The sequence below is a fragment of the Lactuca sativa genome, chromosome 5, assembly GCF_002870075.4.
Source record: "Lactuca sativa cultivar Salinas chromosome 5, Lsat_Salinas_v11, whole genome shotgun sequence".
NCBI lineage: Eukaryota > Viridiplantae > Streptophyta > Magnoliopsida > Asterales > Asteraceae > Lactuca > Lactuca sativa.
The window spans coordinates 358,047,109-358,058,970 of record NC_056627.2 but is presented as its reverse complement, the minus strand read 5'-3'; the positions used below and the strand labels follow the sequence as shown (position 1 = coordinate 358,058,970).

General features: G+C 35.3%; 2 protein-coding genes and 1 non-coding gene across 3 annotated transcripts; 1 reads left to right on the top strand and 2 right to left on the bottom strand.

The window, feature by feature from the left end:
• Positions 1-206: 206 nt before the first annotated feature.
• LOC111895528 (uncharacterized) lies at positions 207-2,693 on the bottom strand. The gene has a single exon (XM_023891616.1). The coding sequence runs from the start codon at positions 2,691-2,693 to the stop codon at positions 207-209; it is 2,487 nt and encodes an 828-aa protein (XP_023747384.1).
• On the top strand, positions 2,209-2,315 carry LOC111895533 (small nucleolar RNA R71). The gene has a single exon (XR_002851621.1). It is a non-coding gene; the product is annotated as a small nucleolar RNA R71 (small nucleolar RNA).
• A 4,703-nt stretch (positions 2,694-7,396) lies between the features above and the next one.
• On the bottom strand, positions 7,397-11,613 carry LOC111895527 (uncharacterized). The gene is made up of 4 exons (XM_023891614.1): positions 10,537-11,613; positions 8,899-10,429; positions 7,555-8,276; positions 7,397-7,420 (listed from the first exon to the last, which is right to left on the bottom strand). The coding sequence occupies exons 1-4, from the start codon at positions 11,611-11,613 to the stop codon at positions 7,397-7,399; spliced, it is 3,354 nt and encodes a 1,117-aa protein (XP_023747382.1).
• Between the last annotated feature and the right edge of the window lie 249 nt (positions 11,614-11,862).

The following is an 11,862-nucleotide window of genomic DNA, read 5'->3' as shown; positions in this document are numbered from 1 at the left end:
TTCATTCTCCAAAATGGTATTTTTTTCGTTGTTTGATTACCTAAATCCTTTCTTTCATTGTCTCTTTGCAAAATCTCTTTGCCCTGCCATTTCTCATCCCTAAACTTTTGAATTTTGGTATTTTCATGATTTTGTATTTTGAACTCTTTATGCCTCAACAAGTGCTTCATCCTTTTCTTTCTAACCTTCACCAAGTGTTCTGAAGGTCACTTCAACTCTAAATCATATACTTTTTCAAGGGATGGCAAAGATGATTCAATCACACTATCATTCAAGTCATGCTTCTCCTTGACCAGACTCACTACGCTTTTAACTGTGGGCTCTCTATTTTCCTCAATGTTATGAGTCACCTTACTCAAGTGGGCCTCCTTTAAATCTACCAATCCATCCATGACTCGTATGAATGAGCATTCTTCCACATTAGAGGACTGTTTGATAGCCTTAAACATATTAAATGTCTTTTGCTCATCATTTACTCTCAATGTAACCTCTCCCTTTTTGACATCAATTAAAGCTTCAGTAGTTGCCAAAAATGCCCTCCCTAAAATTATTCCACAATCATCTTCAGCTTCATAATCCAAAATGATAAAATCAGCTGAAATGAAAAAATTATCAACTTTGATAATGATATCCTCTATTTTACCTTCTGGATATACCATCGATCGGTCTGCTAGCTGGAGTGAAACGGTGGTCGGTCTAGCTTCACCAAGTCTTAATTTTTGAAAAATTGACAAAGGCATTAAATTAATACTTGCACCGAAGTCGCACAAACCTATTTTGTCAAGTTTTCCAAATTTGCACGGCAGAATGAAACTACCTGGATCATCCTTCTTCACAGGTAATTTGTTTTTGATTATTGATGTGCAACTTTTCGTCATTGCAACAGTATCAAACTCTCTCCAAACTCTTTTCCTTGTAAGAACTTCCTTCATGAACTTTGCATATGTGGGCGTTTGTTTCAAGGCTTCAACAAAAGGGATGTTGATATGAATTTGAGAAAGGATCTCTAGAAACTTCTTAAATTGCCCATCATCGACTTTAGACTTATTTTGCCTAGGTGGGAAAGGCAAAGTTGTTAGTGCAACTGTCGCACCAGTTCGAGTATCTTTTTCTAAGGCTTTCTTTTCATTCCCAACACTTGGACTTGAACTTGTTGGACGTTCCTTGTTTAGTTTCTTCTGCCCGTACTCCTCATCGGTTATGTCCTCAATCTCAACATACTCTTTTTCATCATCTTTTACATCTTGCTTTTTCTTATCAGTCTCAACACTTACCGAGTGTTGCTCATCATCGGTGACTGGTAAGTCATGATTCTTTGGAGTTAACTCCTTTCCCAATCTAAGTGTGATGGCATTGCGTTGCCTCTTATCATTGACATTACCTAGATTTTTGGTGTTACTTGGCAACGTTCTAGGTTCTCGTGAGTTCAGTGCTTGTGCTAATTGCCCTAATTGATTTTCCAAATTTCTCATGGCAATTGCTTGATTCTTTTCACGTGCCTCAGTCTTTTGATCTTGTTTGATCATAAACTCCATCATGGCCTTCTCGAAAGGTGACATCTCTTGATTTGATGAAGACGCTGTTGGTTTTGAAATACTTCCTGATGCCTGGTGGAATGCACCTCCTTGTGGTCTCACTTGCTGATTTGGCATTTGAAAAAACCCCGGTGGGTTTTGAGGCCTTTGCTGAAACTGCTCTTGTTGAGGTTGAATTTGTTGTTGTTGATGTCCACCCCATGAGAAATTGGGATGATTTCTCCACCCTGGATTGTATGTTTCAGAGTATGGGTTGTTTTGTCGTGGGAAATTTAGACTTCCCATGAAAAATACAGATTCAGGATTTTGTGGGCACTCACTATAATCATGCACTCCTTGACAAACCGCGCACAAAATCATAGCAACTTTCTTTTCATTTGACCCACCACTCGACATCATATTCTTCATCATGCTCTTGATTGTGGCCAACTCAACTACCAACGCATCATTTTGAGCTGCAAGTCGAACTTCAGCTGATGTACTTCTTTTTGAACCTCCTACATGTATCCTATCTGTGGCACACTGGAAATTATTGGTTGTTATTCTATCCAAAATCTCCACACTCTCTTCATAGCTCTTTGTAAGCAATGCTCCTCCAGCTGATGTATCTACCAGCATGCGTGTTTGAGCATCCAAACCTTGGTAAAATGTCCCAAGTTTCACATCATCAGGGAGTCGATGTGTTGGACATTTTCTTAGCAAATTGTTCCATCTCTCCCACACTTCCCATAACCATTCACCATCCATTTGTCGGAATGATGTGATGGCGTTTCTTAGATTTGCATTTCGAGTGGGTGGGAAAAATCTTTTTAGGAATTTTTCTCTTAATTCCTCCCAAGTGGAGATGGAATCAGAAGGCAAAGATTCAAACCAGTCTCGGGCTTTCCCTTGTAGTGTGTAAGGAAATAATCTCAACCTAAATGCATCAGTTGTCATGCCTCTTTGTTTGAAATTATCGCACATCTGGTTAAAGGAACGCAGATGGGACAAGGGCTCATCACTAGGCATTCCTCCAAAGAGACCATTGTTGTTGATCATCTGAAGCATCACGGGTTTGAATTCAAAATTGTCAGCATTAATTGTTGCGCAAACAATCAGCGGGTTTGTTCCTTCGAAACCTCTGTTTCCATTATTGTTTTCGTTTCCGTTATCTCCCATTTCTTCTTGATTCCGAAGTCTCCTCAACTCTCTCAAAGTTCTTTCAATCTCCCAATCAAGCGCAAATTCAGGTGGTTTGAATCTTCGACCGGCCAGAGTAAAATATCCTCATGATGTTTAAGAGTCTAACAACTACCTAATGTTCTAACTTAAAAATAAAAATAGTCTCCGACAACGGAGCCAAAAACTTTTTGACGAGAACGCGTACTATCAAGTATACGAGGTCATGCAAGTAATATAGTCGTAAGACCAGATATCGAACCCACAGGGACTATCCTATTCTAAGGAAGAGAGAGCTAGGCAATTGATTGCAAAAGTGATTGATTTTATTAAACTAAAGACACTATTAAAATAAAATTAAACTAAATTCAGCAACGTAAAAATGACAACTAAAATAATCGAACAAACAAGGAAAACAATTAAACGATTTAACAATTAAGAGAAATATGAGATTTGGTTGACTTGTACGGGTTCAATGGTTTTTCTAATGCTACTAATTTGTCAAACCAATTATGTAGAAACGAATAACTTAACACCAACAAAAGTTATCATTTACCTCTTGGTCTCATTACTCGATTTAAAAAACATTCACTCATATCTCTATGTAGTTCATGATTTTAAAAAACATTAAGTCCAATGGTTTTGTTAAAAATGCCCTAACACACGTCTATATTAAGTTTAAGCGAGATAACGAAACTGTACATTCATATTCAAACGATGTCACAAATAAAGATTCTCTCGAAGTCAGTATAAGCATGTAAATATTAAATTTAAACCAAACAAATTAACCCTAACTAACGTTGATCAAGTGCTAGCCACAATCAAATTTACCCGTCAAAATTCATATATATATATATATATATATATATATATATATATATATATATATATATATATATATATATATATATATATATATATATTTAAAATAAGCACACATTTGAATATGTCATTCGATTTCAACAAAATTGACTCAAACAAAATCAACTACATTAAAATTACCATCTTACCCTAATCAACCAAACCCACAAGATTACTACTCCATTAAACTAAAATTGAAAACAGTAAATAAAATAAACGTTAAGAATTATATTTTAATTCAACGTTTAAACAACGAAACAATTACTTTGGTGGAAACAAAAATCATTAGCAAAAGTAAATATTAAAGCAGTAAAAATCAAACAAAAGGAAAAGAAGAACCATAAATGTTTTTCTTGTGGCAAGAGCTATGTCCTTGGCTTTCCCTTCTAATGAATCTGGATACGTCCCCTTCAAATCTATGTACATTTCTTCTCTAAATTGTAACTCTTCAACCGTAGGGTTTTTTTTTTCGCATGCGGCAGCCCTCTCCCCGTAAGAAAAGATGGACGGTAATTAAAAAATAATCCTTAGCGGCTGTGGTTCTTTTCGTAGGTTTTTTTTTTATCTGTATCTTCGTATCCCCTAGGGGTGAGCAAAAACCGCACCACAACTAAATTTAAACGCAAAAACCGTATAAATCGCAACCGCAATAAAAACCGACGGTGAGGTTTTCTGTTTTTCAAAAACCGGAAATTTGCGGTGCGGTGCGGTTATTAGTTTTCAAAAACCGCAAAAAAACCGCACCGCATATATTATATGTAACTTTTTTTTATTAATTATTAATATATTAATATTAAAAAAAACAAGTTTCATGAATAAAAGATGAATAAAATAGTAGAAGACAAATGTATGGTTTTTTGTTATGTTTGACTTTGAAATATGGTTAAATTAGATAATTTTAAGAAATTTATTGTTAATTACTATTGATTTGATACTTTTAAGATATTAATTGTTTGTGATTTAAGTTAATTGTCTTATACATTATGTTTTTTTTATTATTACAAGTAAAATGTTTGAACTCTTAAAACCGTTTGAGCTCTAAACTATTGTTAAAAACCACACAAAATAATCGCACCAAATCTATGCGGTTAATAACCGCAACACAGAAAAAACAAAACCACACCGCAAAACTAACCGCCTAACCGCACCAAGCGGTTTTGAAAATGGATTAACCGCATTTGCGGTTAGTAGTGAGGTTTTGGCTAATAACCGCACTGAACCGCACCGCGCTCACCCTTAATATCCCCTATTTGATCACGTAAACAATTATATATATATATATATATATATATATATATATATATATATATATATATATAGAGAGAGAGAGAGAGAGAGAGAGATGGTTAGGTTCAAATGTTTTCACTATCTATTGTGTGCATGTATGACTGATTCTGGACCAATTATTTTAGTTATTTTAAGAAAGTAATTAATGCATATTAAATGTTGAAGATGTAATTAATATTCATTATATCTTCAACATGTAATATGCATTAATTACTTTCTTAAAATAACTAAAATGATTGGTACAGAATCAGTCATACATGCACACAATAGATAGTGAAAACAAAATAACCTAACCCTATATATATATATATATATATATATATATATATATATATATATATATATATATGTATGTATATATAAAGCATAAGTGCATGAATGATCCTCCAACTTTCAAGAATTGAGTAGCATTACCCCCTAAGCCTTCAACTTTTCAACTTGGTATAACTTTAGCCTTTGATTTTTCACTTTAATTCAATTTTTATTTTTAGCTTTTCATTTTCGTCCAGCAAACTAACTTCAACTTCAACGTCGATTATGAGCAGGAAAATAACTGATTCAGCGAAAACTCAAAACTTCAAACTTGTAGATAATTGTGTCTAGTCTCCAAAACATCTTGAATCGCCTAAATCAGAGTTTGGATGAGCCAGATATGATGAAAACACTGAGACGTGGTCAATCTGCGAAACATCTTTTATTCGCCTTAATTTGCTGGTGATGAATTTATCTTCTTTCGAATCCATCAATTCCTTTTTGAAACCATTTGGACATTATAATATGAGTCCAACTCCCACCAAGACTCGTAGAATAAGTGGTAGGGACCTAAGAAGCTTAGGCAATCTTGTATACACAAGATAAAAACCATCAATTCCTTATAGATTTTTGAACTTCATAAGAGGAAGTCAAACTCCCACCATGACCCGTAGACTAGGCGGTAGGGAACCCATGAGACACATGTTGCACTTGCAATAACAAGTAATATGAATACCGTCAATTCCGATGCAAAGCACAATGTGCTATATTATGGATTACGTGCAAGAAAACCATCTCCCGCCAACCTGTAGAATAAGAGGAGGGGAACTCAAGAAACTCGAGTTGCACTTGTGATGACAAGTGGTGATGAAAACCGTCAATTTAAATAAGAAGCACATGGTGTTATATTATGGATTTCGTGCAAGAAAACCATCTCCCACCAACCTGTAGAATAGGAGGAAGGGACCTAAGAAGCTTAGGTGAACTTGTAAAAACAAGTTAATGAGCCGTCAATTCATTTAAGAACTTTATACTTCATAAGAAGAAGCCCAACTCCCATCGTCCAATAGAATAAGAGATTAGGAACCCATGGAAGACAGGTCAAAAATCCAACTGAATGGGCACAAAATACCAACCGGGAAACATTAGGTCTATTATATTCATTAACATAAATTTATCTTTTTAAGCTCAAAAAATGATGTATATTGTAAAATTCGGGGTCAATAAGTAAGTTTTTAATTCATTTAGTGATCGAAAAACGAGCACTAAACAGGCTCCCTCAAAGAGCCACCACAAGGGAAAGTCCCTTGATGACAACTCTTCTAGTGGAACCAAGGTTGGCTCTGCTAAACCCAACTCCAACCCCAAGGATGCAGAGTGCCATCATTGCCACGATATAGGGAATTAGAAACGAAGCTGCCCGAAGTATCTGCAAGATATCAAGGATGGAAAGATCAAGTCGTCCTATGCAGGTATTTACACTATTCAATCTAATGATTCATCACATGATAATTCTTGGGTACTTGATACAGGATGCGGTTTTCACATTTGTTCTGATTTGTAGGGCCTATCAAGAAATACGGATTCAAGGAAATAAAGTTTTGGTTTGAAGATATGTACTTACTTTTCATCAGTTAGAATGATAACCATGAATGGTTCCTTGTTTTTTTTTCGCGATCTTTCATGTCGATGAGTACGCCTATGAAATCTGAATGTAATTGTAAGTTTAATATTAGTAACAAATTTAGAACATAAGAAATTGTTTGCATAGTAGTAATGATGTTTGGTTTGATGTTATAAATGTACCTGGATGCTCCAAGTTTTTGTCTGCTATTATTTGAAAGTGTGATCTCGAACTGAAGCGGAACCATGTTAGAGGAAGGGCACTATGGTTTGGAATTTCCTCAATTGTTGATGATTCACCAATATTCATGTGTACTGGGTGATTTAACACCTTTTGATATTTGTCTGGCTCAGTGCATGTATAGTCCTTAATACTATAACATCGAGAGACTACTAATGAAGTTTCTATGCACCCTTGATTTGTGTTTTGTGCAAGTAGCTGAATTGTATCTCCCTGCTCAAATAAATGTGTTAGGGTGGTTTTATATATGAATACTTTGTACAGGAGTGTGTGTGTGTGTGTGTATATATATATATATATATATATATATATATATATGCTTACATGCTCATCAATCACGATAAACCATGTCTCGTCCTTTCTAAATTATAGTGTCCATTTTCGCAAGACACAAATTTCAAGTGAATTTCCTAGTGAACCAAATTGAAGGTTTGATATTCTATCCATGTTTGAGGAGATTGCTCTGAAAATAAAAAAAAACATTGTTAATTTTTACATATTATCTTAAAAGAATGAACCAATATTTTTATAACAATATGATGGTGATTTCGTAGCATATATTTTAGGTATTAGATGGTTATTTCGTAGCATATTAACCCTTGCTAATAAATCCTTGAAGAGGACATTTCTGGTACAGTTGAATGGTAATGCCTCTTTTTTTGTAGCAGAATCTTTATTGAATCTGGTGAGGTAGCTCTTGACAAAGCCACATATAGCTGTCCGTGTGAAAACAGAGTTTGTGAGGTATAAACCAACCTTTTTAAGAGATTGGCCTTGACTTTTTTTTATAGTCATTGCGGAACACACTTTAATAGGAAATTGTTTTCTGATAAATATGAAAGGTAGGTCAGAGGTATTATGTACAAATTTTATTCTTGGAATGTACACCCTTTTCCCAACAGATATTCCTGTTATAATGGAAGCTTCAATCACAGATGGTAATAATTGTGTAACAATCAAATGTGTTCCATTACAAAGACCTTCTCTTTGATTGATATTCCTCATTAGCATAACTGGGGTATTAACTTTCAAAATTAATGTATGTGAAGGAATACCAGAAAAGTGAAGATTGTTTAAATAATCTAGGGGATATAAGGTATCTAGTTCTAAGCTATCATGGGTTTGTGATTTAATAGAATCACAGTTGTTGTATACAACCTCTTGACTATTAGTTTTTGATAGAATTAAAGCATTGACTTGATCAGCTGTTTCATTTTTCATACAAATAATGGCTCTAACTGATAACTCTTCAGGTGATGGATTGAAAATTATGTCTTTTCCATATACAAAATTTATTAGTGATTCTAATCCTTTGTCTCCTGATTCGATAAGGAAACAATGAGGTATTTGTATAATGTTTGCGCTTTCTAGATCATTCTTGTTTGGTGTTCCGATATTTCCATTTCCAATATCAAGAAGTCATGAAGCAAACTGTGATATTCAATTAACATCCTTATTTGAATTGACCGGTTGGGATAAACGCATATTATGATGCAATTTGAATACCGTAAAATGTGACCATAGATAGGAATTAGGTAGAGTCAAGCTAATTATCTGTGATTTTCTACTTTTAGGTTGAACAGGAAGAGTTTGTCGAAAGTCACCTTCTAGGAGCATTGACATCCCTCCAAAAAGACGGTTATCATCTTCAAGGACATCTTTTAGTGATCTATCCAAAAACTCAAAGCAACGACGATCACTCATTGGAGCTTCATCCCATATGATCATAGAAGTCCTCTTTAGGAGTTCCGCTAGTTGTGTTTTTTTTTAATATTACAGGAAGACTTGTCTGTAAAGTCAATTGGAATAACAAATCTAGAATGAGCAGTACGACCTGAAGGCAACAAAAGGGATGCAATGTCTGAGGCGGCAACAACCAGTATAATCTTTCCCTAGATCTAAAATATGAAAGTATAGTCGTCCATAAAAAAATTCCTATACCACCATATCCGTATACAAATAATAGAAGTTGGTTTTTGTTTCGTTCAGCATCCACAACTCTTTCATAAATTGTAACTTGATCCGGATTTAATTGTGATACCATGGATGAATTTTGAGAAATCAAGAGATTTGTATCATAATTAGTCTCTTCAAGAAGAAGACGATTTTTGAGAATGGAAAGAAGAGATGGAGATGGCGTTGGCAATCCAAAGTCAACTAGTGATTTGGAAGGTGTTGAAGCTAGTAGTGTTTTTTGAATTTCAAGAAGTATTTGTTGTTCTAGTGTATCAACACGTAGAATTACATTGGGATCTATGGAATTGGCTGTGAATGTATAGGCTATGTCATCGCCCATTTTAGGTTTTGCGACTTCCCATAACAAAAGAGGGTTTCCTACTTCACAAGACAAAAGTAGATGACAAAAGAGAGAACGAAGTTCAGATGAGGTTGCCCAAGACGCTGCTTCTTCAAATGCTGTTAGCCATTCCTTATCGTCACCGGTTAACCCTAACGCTTCACACGCATCACGAAAAGTTAAGTATGTGTTTTCACGAACGGTTCTAATGTCATAGAATGATTTACATCCTTTTTGGTAGAACAGTAAAATTCTTAGATAAAATAACTCCCCATCTGTTGGATGTACATACGCAAGCCTGCCAATGGTAGTATTTGTTATGGTAGTCCTATGAATCCATCTCTTATCTTTGGTGTCCCAACTATATTTAGAAGGGTAATCATTGTATGTCAAGTCACGTTGATTATTTTCCAACCATTCCGTTAAAGTCGTAACACCAAAACTGGGGGTATCAATTAAAGAGCCTAACTGACTGTTTTCTTTGAAAATAGTAGGTTGCATCCCCTCCAAATGGACGGCCAAGACTTGTACAGGTGGATCTCGTTCATGAATGGGAAAATTGAGGATGCGCCATGCTGCTTCGTGTGGACATATATATCGACCATCAAGAAACAATTTGATTTCATTTACAACGACAGGTATGGTAGAGGAAGAAGCAGTAGTATTTGCCTCTAATGTTTGAAGAGTGAAACGAACGCGATCGAACCCTTTTGAAATGTACTTAAATAAGTACTTAATCATCATATTCCAACCACAATATTCTACATTGATGTGAGCATCAAATCGACTACACAAACGTTTATTGTACGACACTACATAGCCGTTATCAGTTCTAACCCCACTTTGTAAGACATGATACGATCCAGCACGTCTTCTATAATGCACATAACCATTTTCATAAAAAATTGTTAATGGGTTGAATGGTTTAGGAAACCGTTTCACACATCTATCATCTACCATACATGGGGTACCAATATTCAGTGAACCACAAGGACCATGTAGCATGCATGTAGTAACAGTCCTATATAGTGCTGGTTCAAGTATAGGATCAGGAAGCTCAACGGTTATGTATTTATCAATATTTACACCTTCTTGAATTCTAAAGGGTGATGTAACCCATAATAATGTATGGCAATGTGGTAAATCCCTTTTTTTGGAATTCAATGGTGTAAAGATCTATGAATAAAAATATTTTCAAATTGAGTTTATATAAGATATAAAAGGAATAGAAGGCAAAACATAAGAAGAATGAAATCAGAGGACATATACTTACATGCACTGACATCTCCAAAAGTTTTGTCCTCTTTAAGAAAGTTAATGAAAGCATGAACTTTGATTTTAAAGATGCGTGCAATGATATCTGGTTTGTTTTGAATATCACGTTGACCAATAACATCCATGTATCTTCTATACTCAGGCCATTTAACATTGCAAGTGAAAGTGATGAAATATTGTGGCTTACCATGAACCTTGCAAATGGCAAGAGCGTCCTGATAGTGTTTATACATATACCTAGGCCCCCCAACGAAAGTTGCAGGTAGAAATACACCCTTTCCAATGACACGACTGTCTATATCACCTTTGGACTTAGTGTCGTAAACACCGCTGATGTACTTTATACGCAATTGTTGCTGATGGTGTTCAATAAAGCCAAGCCTAGATTGTTCAATGCAAGTATATGCATCCACTAAATACTGGTGGAAAAGATTGCGTGAATGTAAAATAAGAGAGTAAGTGTGTCGATCATGAATTTCATAATTGAAATACATATTATTTGTTAAACTTCTGTTAGAGTTAATACGTAGATTCAAGGCAGGATACCATCCTTCTTCGCCGTACGGGAATAGTAATGGATACTGCAAAGGCATGTAAGTTGGATGAAGCTTACTGACACGCCGAGGTGACCCAGATTTTGAATAGACAATAATGTCATACATAGCCCCAGTAACATCATCACCACAAACAATACAACCTAAACTTCCAGGGGCCGGTGGCCCATATCTTCTGTCAAGTACAACATTAAATAAACATACACCATATGAATCTAAATTCATTGACTGAGCTATTTCTTTTGCAGTCTTAAATGTACGAATATACTCATTATGTTTATGTAACATATGACTTAAGGAATCTACAACATCTGCAGACAAAAGTACTTCCCCCTCGCCATGAAAAGAATGAAGTCTATTAGCAACCTCATTTTCGGTATCACACATGTACAATTGGAGAAAACGGGGTGGATGAACGTCTTGAGGATAAAAATATCCTATCCAATGGTAAATCTGACCACTAAACTTAAACACATACGGTGCACGACCTTTGTTGATTGAGTCGTCTTCGTTTGCACCAAAAGACGTCATAGAGAACATGGAATTATATGCTCTTATGTTATTCATGAAGTGATCATCTTCGTAGAATTGCATAAGCACATAAGGTGGACGAAGAGGGTAGGGAAGAACTACATTACCCGACTTACAACATTTGGTATATCGTGGATGATTGGCTCGGGATAAATACAATACTCTCTCATGATACCAAAAAAAATCCCCACAATACTCACATACGCAGGTACAATTCCCACAGTCATAATAAAAAGGCAATGCTGGTAT